The sequence below is a fragment of the Carcharodon carcharias genome, chromosome 14 (assembly GCF_017639515.1).
Source record: "Carcharodon carcharias isolate sCarCar2 chromosome 14, sCarCar2.pri, whole genome shotgun sequence".
Taxonomy (NCBI): domain Eukaryota; kingdom Metazoa; phylum Chordata; class Chondrichthyes; order Lamniformes; family Lamnidae; genus Carcharodon; species Carcharodon carcharias.
In genome coordinates, this window is record NC_054480.1 from 125609767 (window position 1) to 125622508 (window position 12742).

At 44.1% G+C, this 12742-nt stretch overlaps 1 protein-coding gene across 1 annotated transcript in view; it reads left to right on the plus strand.

Annotated features, from left to right (window-relative positions):
• The first annotated feature begins 265 nt into the window (after positions 1 to 265).
• Positions 266 to 12742, plus strand: part of LOC121286771 (cytokine receptor-like factor 1) — an 81647-nt gene continuing 69170 nt past the window's right edge. Inside the window, exon 1 of the mRNA XM_041203811.1 lies at positions 266 to 695. Coding sequence (XP_041059745.1) covers positions 632 to 695 — 64 coding nt within the window. The 5' untranslated portion in view covers positions 266 to 631. The remainder of the gene's footprint in view (positions 696 to 12742) is intronic.

A 12742-nucleotide genomic window follows, 5' to 3' on the forward strand; every position in this document is an offset into this window, starting at 1 on the left:
GAGGTGTGTGGAGTATCTCAGAGTTATTTACAGTAAGGGTTGTGGGGTGTATCACAGAGATTTACAGTGAGTGTTTTGGGTATATCAGTGCAGTGTGTAGCTACTGGGCTCATGCCTTCTGTGTTGAATTCATGTGGAAGTCTGATTACGGGAAACTGGATGCTGTTTACTGTCCCATTAAGACTTCCCTGAGCCATTCACCAATATACAGCGTGAGTCATTACTCAGTCATTGACACTAGCTGAGGGACAGGCTTGAACAATCTCGTAGGCTGACTGGAATCGCAGGCACCCAGGCTAATTACAGGAAGGATTATTCAGCCTAACACAAGAGGCGTAATTGTGTAGGGAAGGAGCGAGCTTTTTCAGAAAAGTGAACACTGATGGACTGGAGGGGGTTGTAGGGTGGGGCACTTGCAAGGATCAACTTGTCAAATTGCAGCCTGAAAGGTAGAAGACATTGGAGCTCCCTTGCAGACGGAGCACAGACTGTGAACATTCTCCTGAAGAAGCACCAGTCCAGCACGAGTTAATGGGAAAATATTCTCGCCTGTTTTGAAACATTTATCAAACAGACGCTTCCCCAACCCTACAGACAAGTTATTAATTTTTAATCGACCAGCAGTGGAAGTATGATGTACTCCCTTCTTTTCCTTCTTTTGTCCTGTCTGATGAAGCTGGTTTCGTGCTTGACATGTAAGTATTACTTTGAAAACCAGGTGAGAAAATGATGCTTTGATTGGCAGGAAGGTAAGGTGTTAAACTTTGCCTGTACTGGACTCAAAGGATACAGTGTTAACCAAGTGCAAGGTCAAACAATGGATGCTCTGGATCTAGAGGAGCCAGTGCAAACTGTTAAACATTGCTTGAGCTGGATCAGCGGGGTTTGATACTATACCTTGTGTGTTTTTTGCTCGAAACTAATTTGTGGAATCGAGTCACGACTTAAGTTGGAAATCATTACCACCCTGTTAAATTTCACCCGCTGTCATCCTGCAGCCAGCACCTGTTGACTAATGTGAGATTCAGAGGATCTTAAAATGTTTATAATGTCACATCGTAAATGTGTTTCTCTTTGTGTAATTAGTGGTTGGTAGAATTGATGAAAGAGAAGAGGAAAAGGAAAAGGAACAGAGAGAAAAGAAACAAAGGGAAAGAGTGGGGATTGCATAAATCTGACACAGAAAAGAATGTGGTCGATCGAGAAATAAAATGGAGGACCCTCCAAAAAAGCTTAAAGCTAAAATGGGAGTGTAATAAAAGGAGTATTTAGTAGGAGCCCCGGGGCTTGGCACACCTCTTCCATGGACGGAGATTGGTGACAGGCCTTGAGGGCTTCTTTTGGTGTTGAATGATTCTCTCTTCAGAGATGAGAGGGGATCAGTGCGGACCTGCCGTTACATGGCTTGGAATGTGCTGGAGGCTGGTGAATGCTGATTGCGAGCAGTCCTCGGAATCGGGGGATCAGATTGTTAGCAATTGGTGTGAGAGGAACAGTTCAGCTTTGGAAGCAATTTGCAACTTCCCCAATCAGCTACAGCACGGGTTAGAGACAGAGTAAAGTTGCCTCTATGCTGTCCAATAAGGTACCTTAAGACTGGCAGCAGCCTTCTGGGATGAGAATATGTAGCCCGAGTAACCTTCACCCTGTAAGTGTCTCATTGCAGCTCCCTCTGCTCATGGGGGGCCTCCTGGTTCTCAAAACATCTGACACAACAGTTCTGAAGTATTTACCTAGTATTTGGCCTAACCATTCTTGCCCATGCTTATGTTCCACACAAGCCTCCTCCCATCATTCCTTATCTCACCCTAATAACATATTCTTCTGTTCCTTTCTCCCTCATGTGTTTACCTAGCTTCCCCTTATTCACCTTGACCACTTCCAAGGTAATGAGTTACACTCTCTCATCACTCACTGGGTAATTGAAGTTTCTCCTGAATTCCTGATTGGATTTAATAGTCCGGCAGCATCGGCGGAGAAGAAAAGAGTTGACGTTTCGAGTCCTCATGACCCTTCGACAGAACTTGAGTGAGTCCAAGAAAGGGGTGAAATATAAGCTGGTTTAAGGTGTGTGGGGGTGGGGGGGTGTTCTCTCCCCCCCCCCCACCCCACACCTTAAACCAGCTTATATTTCACCCCTTTCTTGGACTCACTCAAGTTCTGTCAAAGGGTCATGAGGACTCGAAACGTCAACTCTTTTCTTCTCCGCCAATGCTGCCAGACCTGCTGAGTTTTTCCAGGTAATTCCGTTTTTTTTTTGGATTTCCAGCATCTGCAGTTTTTTTGTTTTTGTTTTTATCTTTGGATTTAATAGTGACTATCTTATATTGATGGCCCACTTGGTCCTGATCTTGTCTGCAAGTGGAAACAGCTTCTCGACGGCTACAAACCCCCTCATGGTCTTAAAGATTTATGTCAGGCCACCCTCATTCTCTCTTTTCCAAAGAAAAGAGCCTCAGCCTCCTGTTCTATCTTTCTTGATAGTTAAGACTTCTCAGTTCTGGTATCACTGTAGTAAGTCTTTCTCCATTGCCTGTATATGCTTTTTATGATTATGGAGGCCAGAACAATTCACAGTATCCCAAGTGCCAATGAACCACTTTTCATGACCTCAGGATGCACCAAAGCGCTTCCTGACCAATGAAGCACTTTTCAAGTGTGGTCACTGTTGTAATGTAGGAAAAGGCGATCTCTTTTCTTAATAGGACTCACAGCCCAACTGACACAAGCGGCTTGTGCTGTTGGGTTGGGCAGGATTTAAACCCTGTTCTCACTGCACCACCCAGATCTGCTCCCGAAACACTCCTTTTGGCAGTGGAGTTGAATTTAGCCTCTGATCTAACACCAGACAGCAAGTCGACTCTCTGAAACACAGTCTGTTTTTAACCCCAAAGGAACTTGTTCATTCTGTTACTGATCTCAACCTTGGGTTTACTGGTGTCAGCTGGGCTTTAGGAACCCAGGCTCCATTCCCAGTCTGTGCCAATCATTCATTTCAGGCAGGACAGCAGTGAGAGCTACAGAAAAGCCTGAACTGGTAACAATATCAGAATGGAAAATTATGTGTGCATGAAAGGACATAACAACAAGAATTTGTACTTATATAGCAACTTTAACACATTAAAACATCCCAAGGTGCTTCATGGGAGTGTTAGAAAGCAATATTTGACACCAGGCCACATAAGAAGCCAGGTGGCCAAAAGCTTGGTCAAAGGAAAACATTTTAAACAGTGTCTTAAAGGACGAGAGAGAGGTAAAGAGTTGGAGATGTTTAAGGAATAAATCCAGAACTTGGGCCCAGGCAGCTGAGGGCACTGCTGCCAAGGGCAGAGCAATGAGAATTGAGTGTACACAATGGGTCAGAATTGGAGAAGTGCAGAGAAGCCAGAAGGTTGTGGGGCTTCAGAAGGTTACAGAAGTTGGGAGGAGAGAGACTATGGAGGGATTTGAAAACAAGTATAAGGATGTCAAAATCAAGGTGTTTTTGGACTGGGAGCCAAGGTAGGTCAGCGAGCACAGGGGTAATGGGTGAACTGTGCTTGTGTAGGAGATTAATCACATCAAGGCATTGTTAATAACACTAAACTAAACCTAGACTCCAGGGGCTCCAACCCCGAGTTTACACTAAACTAAACCTAAACTCCTGGGGCTCTAACCCCGAGTTTATAGTAAAACTAAATTCCAGAGCTCCAACCCTTAGTATATTCTGGCCAAAGCGGTCCCAGACCACGACAACTAATCTCCTAAACACTTAATTAGATGACTTACCCTAAGAGTCAGCCACAGGCAGACGGAGGCAGATTGTGGGTCAACGAAACCCAGAAGCCATGGACTGAGGAGTCCTTGAAACGTGAGGTTCTAACGCTGGCACTCTGTGACCCAACCCCAGGGGTTAGTCATCTAAGTGGGACCGCCAAGAAACTGTAGGAGATTAATCACACCAAGGCATCATTAATACGTAGCAACCCCATTTATTACTTGTGCACAAGGATGACAACACAATGAGAGCTATTGTACTGTCTTGTAGCAGAATACACACAGACCTGTTAAAAGCATTTTTACAGCCAATCAGTAAATTTTGCACAAACCTATCCACTTATTTGCATAAGTTAACTGACTAATCCATATTTCAGTAAATTTTCATTCCCAGCACAACAGACATAGTGCTTTCGCAAATGCTTATCACAACCCTGATTACATTGGCCTGAGAAAGAACAAAATGGAATGTCTCAGGGCTCATCCTACAACTGTGGTCAGACAAGATGGTATTGTTCTCAAGGCTGCAGTGTTTTTCTCTTAGGCCCATGCATATAATTCAACTTCTCCATTAACCCTTTTAGCACTAAATGGGTTCCCTATAGTTGGCTAGGCCACCACACTTCCCCCCTTTTGTCCTACAAGGACAATCCACCAACCTTAGCCAAGTTCTATGTATCCTAGTCGCTGGGCTTCATCCTCAGTGGGGTCCTGATTCCTGACGAGAGGGAGGGAATAGATAACTGGTTTGCCACCAGGACTCTGAAGGTTCTGTAGTTGGCAGACAGAGCGGATGCAGCAGGTCCGACTGAGTTGCAATGCTTGCAGGGCCAACAAGTCGGGGGCAACCAGACTGATTTTTGTAATTACAAGGTCCAGATTCTTCAGTGTAGTAGCCATTAGAGGTCCAAGTGGAGGTGGAATTATTTGAGATGAGATTGTATGATCGTTGGCAATCACGTTAAATATGTGAGACTATCCTCAGATCTCGGGACCGGCAAAAGATACACCATCTCATTGGCCTTGCACTCCCAAAAGGTCATAGGACCAGACTGGTTGTGTAACCGAAATCGGCCCTCCTGATGGTTATACTCACAGGAACCCAATGGCAGTTTGCCCACCCGAGTACTACCCTTGGTATAATTTCACCTGACGCATAGCCAGGCCAGCCCCTTAACAACCACAAAGGTGGGCTCCCGTCTGCAAATGGGCGTTTGATGAATGAGGGCCCCTGTATTACCTAGGGACCATGTAGAATCTGAGGGGAAAGCCAAAAAAATGCATCTCTGAGGAGGAGGGGTTAACAGGAAAATGAGTACAAATCCAACATTTAGTCCGATTAACATGCGAGGCTACGGCCTGCATTCGTTGAACCGCAGAATTGGTAGTCCGTGCCCCTGCAAGGACCATGCAGGACAGGATCCAAATCAGAGTCAGCATTCTGACGGCTCAGTTAAAGTTCTTGCACAAGCACTTCTGTCCAAGGTCAGCGTCCGCTTGACGTGCGATGTGCGGATCCACAAGGGACGTTCTTCAACCTTCATGGCCGTATGGGTGGTGAGCAGGACTTGGAAAGGCCCCTCCCATCGAGGTTCCAAACAGTTCTTTCTCCTGAAGGTCTTTACCAGGACTAGGTCCCCGGGCTAGTATTGATGGCAGTCTTCAATGGTGGGCTTTTTCTGAGCTTCTACTACCTGTATATGCAAGCTTTTGAGAGAATTAGTGAACACTACACAGTATGTAATCATCCCCTCATCCATAGCATGGATATCCATTTCCCTAGCAGACAAAGGTGGGGCCACTGGGAGGCGCGTAGGACGTCCCATTACAACTTCATAAGGGGAAAGGGAGGTGGTACGGTTTGGGTGAGAGCGCATAGTCATGAGCTCCAAGGGTAGAGCTTCAGGCCATTTCAAACCGGTTTCTTCAAATAATTTAGCTAGTTTGTTTTTCAGAATACCATTTTGTCTTTCCACCACCCCAGTAGACTGGGGCTGGTATGGGCAGGAAAGGTGATGGTTGCATTGTAAGGCCTTCAACAGTTCCTTTATCACTTTAGCGATAAAATGAGGCCCATTATCACTTGATAAAATCTCTGGTATCCCAAACCTGGGTATGTATTCACGCAACAACAATTTTACAACAACAACAGCATCATTCCGTCGGGTGGGATACGCCTCCACCCACCGCGAGAACAAACATACTAGAAATAAAACATAATTATATCCCATACATTTAGGCATTTGTATAAAGTCCATTTGTAGGTGTACATGGCTGGGGTCCCGTAGCAGCAGTCACTGAGGGTGTCTTGCCTGGGTTATGTCATTGACAAAGCAGACATTGTGAAGCTATTTTAGCTGCCATGGCGAAAAACCCAGGCGCAACCCACATCTGCTGTGCCAGTCTGTTCATCCCCCCATTGCCCCAATATTTTCTACTCTATATAATGTCTTGCCGGGTGTTGACATAGGTATGACAGGTATTACTAATACAATGCCTATTAGCGTATTACTATTCATTATACATTCAACATTCATTCTATATACGCGTGTCAAACCTCTGAGCTGGCAACCAATCAAGTCATGATTCATGTGTCATGAGAGATTCAATAAATGCTCATTAGTTACCCATAAAGGGAATATTCCTTCATTAATCTGTCTTAAATTCTCTTGGGCTTGTTCCAGTGCCCGCGATCCATAGGTGCTGCATACATCATTTCTGCTCGCTTCGTCTGAAATATCTTTCCCTATTTCAACTAATTTATTGATAGTCCCTGCATGACTTTCAATTTCGGTAGCCAGGCTTTGGATTAACCGTGTCACGTCCTGGTCCGTACCTAACTGGGTGTCCTGGATCCCCTGTCCCCACTCTAGAATCTCCTTAAGCTTAAAGCTCAGGGTACGGACCTTCTGGTCAACAGTTGCCAGGTTCTGAATTAACCAATGACGTCCCTATATTGAATATCGTAGCGGCATCATTTATCAGGCTGCGCTTAACGCGGTTCCCTCCCAAGCTTGATCGTATCTTACCATTGAACTGAACTGCTTCAGTCATCAATTGGCACGTCAGAGCCACATAGAGTGCTTGGGTATGGGTTGAGCACCACTGGGGCAAGACAACACCGGATACATTCAAGACTCCGGGTACCAGCTCATGGTGTACATTATCATACAAAACTTCTGATTAACCAGTACCAAACCATTCGTCGGTCCTGGATGCATAGTCGGACAAGATAGGTCAGTCGGTGTGGTTTGAGGGGCTTCAATTATCTCTACTCGGACTGTGGAAGTAGATGTGGAAGGTGGCTGGGTAGTGGTGGACCTCCCTTGCCCGATTTGAAGCAAACCCTTACTACAATTTGAAAGCACTTGTTCTCTGACTGTTACATTTATCAATCCCCATTGCGTGTTGCATTCGGCACTGTCCGTGCTGTACCAAAGTTCCTCCTGCAGTGCGGGATGAGCAGTGATGATCCCTGACCTTGTTGCCAGTATTGATATGCCCACGACCAGGATCATTGATCTGTGGAGACATTAACAACGGCTCCCGTTCTCCGGGTTACCGCTTGGTCAATTGTCATGTATCTTTAACCGTGTGTAATGCCTCCATTTACTTCCCGTTCTCATATCTACAAGTGCGCATGTACCACCTGTCATAATTACCTCGTATGGTCCATTACTGTTCGCTCCGGGCTCACCTTGACCATCACCTTATTCCCCACTTGGGGGGTCAGTTGTTGCTCTTTGGATTTGCCTGTTTCCATATCCTTAATCATCTGTCAGTCTCTAACTTCCTTCCTTAACTCATGCAATTGCTTACTTAATTCCCTTACATAGTCCATATTTTTCCTTTCAGTGGCCCTACATCTCCTCCTCCCACTAGAATGCCTTCAGGTAACTGCATGGCCCTTCCTGTTATCAATTCAATGCGGTGAGCCTGGTAGTCCTATTTGGTGTAGCCCTAAGGTGCATCAGAATGCTGGGCAATACTGTGGCCCAGCTGTTGCCTGTCTCCTGAATTGCTTAGGCTATAGATGTTTTTAAAGTTCACTTCATCCTTTCCACCATCCCTGGACTCTGGGGGTGGTAAGGAATATGGAATTTCTGTTTAATCTCCGTAAGATTACACACTTCTTTAATGACTCTCCCTGTGAAATGAGTTCCCTGAATCCATCTGGGTAGGCACCCCCACTCCTTCCAGTTTACTCTCTCCTGCTGCTGTCTCATGTCAGACCTCAATTCCTTAAACAACTGTACAATGCACCTTCTTACCCTATCTTTCAATGGCTCAGTATCTTCACTTCCACTGATGGTTCGCTCTGGGAACCGCTTAACTCTGCCTGTCATCAAGGTATTAATTCTGTGGTCTTACTTTTTGTAGCTCGCAGGCACATTAATATAATCAGTAATACATCTATTTAGCCTTTTTCTAGCTTTCCCTTTACCTGTATCCATCTTGTGGTAAATTGTTGTTAAGTATTATTTCTCCTTACATTTCAATTCCTAAACTACAGATTCCACATAATTTTACCTCTAAGTTTTTTTTTTCCTGACCATGATCATCTTAAGATTCTCTTGAGTTCAGTTTCTCTATTGTCAACAAGGATCTCTGTCTCTAGACCTTTGCTTATTTCCCCCTGTGCCAATGCCTCAGTTGATAGCCAGATTATCAAATTCATTTCTCTTAAAACAGTTTGTACATTATGTTCTCTTTCCCTAACTCATTCTCCTACTTGCCTCATACCATTTTACACATGCAACAGCTACCATCTTATCTTGTTCAGGTTGCCTGGAGAGACTTTAAAATAAATAAAATATTCTCATAGCAGTTTTAAAAACAGAAATCAGGTATTGACATGTTTTCTTCCTTATCTTCTTTTAAACACTTCATTATCTCAAAAGTAACCCACTAAATTGTGTCTGACCCTTTTCTTTTAGAATTATCCCAGATTCATTAACTCGGCCAAAAATTGGATTTCTGACAAACTTTGTCAAGGTCTTGAGCTTAGCTTCATATTTTGGGAACAGACTTTACAAATACAAAAGCTTGCAGCATTTGAGTTAGTGCCAATTGTTGTCAAACCTTTTAAAATGAAAATTCCCTTTTGAGAAATTATCAGGAACCAAATCTCAATTTTTTAAACTTTGTAAGAACTGTAATTTACACAATCAAAATTAAAACAACCTCTTTTTCATGTGTAATGATTTTTATCCAAGTTATAACTTCCGTATGTTTATCGACACATTCTTTATCGTAGATAGCATCCTCGTTATTCAAAGTAACCTGTTAAATTATACTGCACTTTACATCTCAAGATTGTCCCAAATTCAAATTATAGTGCTGTTGGGATGCAGATTTCCTTTAATATTTAATTCATCTCTTCAAAAGAAACCCCTTTTTATCCATTGGAACCACCTAGACCTTGTGTTTATGTCTTTTAGTTTTCCTAGAATCCTTCTGAATTTCTAGTAAATTTTTGTTCTCAGAATTTTAGAATATGAACTCGTATGTATTAATCCCAATCAGCTTGGAAGCTGTTGGTGAAGGTTATTCCTTACTAGTCTGCAAGGGGGTGTTTTATCTTTACACTACCTTCAAATTATGATTTTTGCCAAACCTTATACTCAAAACTTTGGAATGTTTGAGTATACTTTTCCTTTAATCTAAAATGGGGCTTTTGACTCTAAAGTGCTCAAATACACACAAAAAAGACAATTCAGGGAAGAAAACACATTAAGGCTCACATACAAATGCTTCCTTGCACACAAACAAACACATATATAAAGGTATGTATTTATATTCCTATAATATTGAACTTAAAACTCTAAACGAAGCTTCAAGTAGCAGTGGGGGGAATAAAGGGATCTTGAAGGCTCCACCTATAGGGACCTTCAAACTGATGAAAACCCACATTTTCTCTGCTGCTGCTTGTCAATTGCTCAATAACCCCCTAGGGGGACCCTCTTTCTCTCTCTCTCTCTCTCTCTCTCTTCAGCACAAACAGCTCTTGTAACTTAGATCAATTCATTTTTTTAAGTTACAGAAAATTCATTGCGGACCTTTCGGGTCCATAATGGATATACATATAAGCATTTGGGGTTCCCTTTGGAGGGGGATCCAAATAAATGGGGTTTCTTTGATGACATATTACCCATTCTTTATCTAATAACTAAAAAAGGCCAGTCCTTGGCGGGTCCTCGTCCCCAAACTACTAATAAGGTACTTTCACCAATCAGTCCACTCATATACTCAAGGGGTCCAGGACCCCGAGCCGCAAACACGCACCCACACACTCAGTACCAACTCCAGGGGCTCCGACCCCGACTATATACTAAAACTAAACCTAAACTCCAGGGGCTTCAACCCCGAATATATACTAAACTAAACCTAAGCTCCAGGGGCTTCAACCCCGAGTATACACTAAACTAAACCTAAACTCCAGGGGCTTTAACCCTGAGTATACACTAAACTAAACCTAACCTCCAGGGGCTTCAACCCCGAGTATACACTAAACTAAATCTAGACTCCAGGGTCTTCAACCCCGAGTATACACTAAACTAAACCTAAACTCCAGGGGCTCCAACCCCGAGTATACACTAAACTAAACCTAGACTCCAGGGGCTCCAACCCCGAGTATACACTAAACTAAACCTAAACTCCAGGGTCTTCAACCCCGAGTATATACTAAACTAAACCTAAGCTCCAGGGGCTTCAACCCCGAGTATACACTAAAACTAAACCTAAACTCCAGGGGCTCCAACCCCGAGTATACACTAAACTAAACCTAAACTCCAGGGTCTTCAACCCCGAGTATATACTAAACTAAACCTAAACTCCAGGGTCTTCAACCCCGAGTATATACTAAACTAAACCTAACCTCCAGGGGCTTCAACCCCGAGTATACGCTAAACTAAATCTAGACTCCAGGGTCTTCAACCCCGAGTATACACTAAACTAAACCTAAACTCCAGGGGCTCCAACCCCGAGTATACACTAAACTAAACCTAAACTCCAGGGGCTCCAACCCCGAGTATACACTAAACTAAACCTAAACTCCAGGGGCTCCAACCCCGAGTATACACTAAACTAAACCTAAACTCCAGGGGCTCCAACCCCGAGTATACACTAAACTAAACCTAAACTCCAGGTGCTTCAACCCCGAGTATACACTAAACTAAACCTAAACTCCAGGGGCTCCAACCCCGAGTATACACTAAACTAAACCTAAACTCCAGGGCTCCAACCCCGAGTATATACTAAACTAAACCTAAACTCCAGGGGCTCCAACCCCGAGTATACATTAAACTAAACCTAAACTCCAGGGGCTTTAACCCCGAGTATACACTAAACTAAACCTAAACTCCAGGGCTCCAACCCCGAGTATACACTAAACTAAACCTAAACTCCAGGGGCTCCAACCCCGAGTATACATTAAACTAAACCTAAACTCCAGGGGCTCCAACCCCGAGTATACACTAAACTAAACCTAAACTCCAGGGGCTCCAACCCCGAGTATACACTAAACTAAACCTAAACTCCAGGGCTCCAACCCCGAGTATACACTAAACCTAAACTCCAGGTGCTTCAACCCCGAGTATACACTAAACTAAACCTAAACTCCAGGGGCTCCAACCCCAAGTATACACTAAACTAAACCTAAACTCCAGGGGCTCCAACCCCGAGTATACACTAAACTAAACCTAAACTCCAGGGGCTCCAACCCCGAGTATACACTAAACTAAACCTAAACTCCAGGGTCTTCAACCCCGAGTATACACTAAACTAAACCTAAACTCCAGGCGCTTTAACCCCGAGTATACACTAAACTAAACCTAAACTCCAGGGTCTTCAACCCCGAGTATACACTAAACTAAACCTAAACTCCAGGGGCTCCAACCCCGAGTATATACTAAACTAAACCTAAACTCCAGGGCTCCAACCCCGAGTATACACTAAACTAAACCTAAACTCCAGGGGCTCCAACCCCGAGTATACACTAAACTAAACCTAAACTCCAGGGGCTCCAACCCCGAGTATACACTAAACTAAACCTAAACTCCAGGGCTCCAACCCCGAGTATACACTAAACTAAACCTAAACTCCAGGGGCTCCAATCCCGAGTATACACTAAACTAAACCTAAACTCCAGGGGCTCCAATCCCGAGTATACACTAAACTAAACCTAAACTCCAGGGGCTCCAATCCCGAGTATACACTAAACTAAACCTAAACTCCAGGGGCTCCAACCCCGAGTATACACTAAACTAAACCTAAACTCCAGGGGCTCCAACCCCGAGTATACACTAAACTAAACCTAAACTCCAGGGGCTCCAACCCCGAGTATACACTAAACTAAACCTAAACTCCAGGGGCTCCAACCCCGAGTATACACTAAACTAAACCTAAACTCCAGGGGCTCCAACCCCGAGTATACACTAAACTAAACCTAACCTCCAGGGGCTCCAACCCCGAGTATACACTAAACTAAACCTAAACTCCAGGGGCTCCAATCCCGAGTATACACTAAACTAAACCTAAACTCCAGGGGCTCCAATCCCGAGTATACACTAAACTAAACCTAAACTCCAGGGGCTCCAACCCCGAGTATACACTAAACTAAACCTAAACTCCAGGGGCTCCAACCCCGAGTATACACTAAACTAAACCTAAACTCCAGGGGCTCCAATCCCGAGTATACACTAAACTAAACCTAACCTCCAGGGGCTCCAACCCCGAGTATACACTAAACTAAACCTAAACTCCAGGGGCTCCAACCCCGAGTATACACTAAACTAAACCTAAACTCCAGGGGCTCCAACCCCGAGTATACACTAAACTAAACCTAACCTCCAGGGCTCCAACCCCGAGTATACACTAAACTAAACCTAACCTCCAGGGGCTCCAACCCCGAGTATACACTAAACTAAACCTAAACTCCAGGGGCTCCAACCCCGAGTATACACTAAACTAAACCTAGACTCCAGGG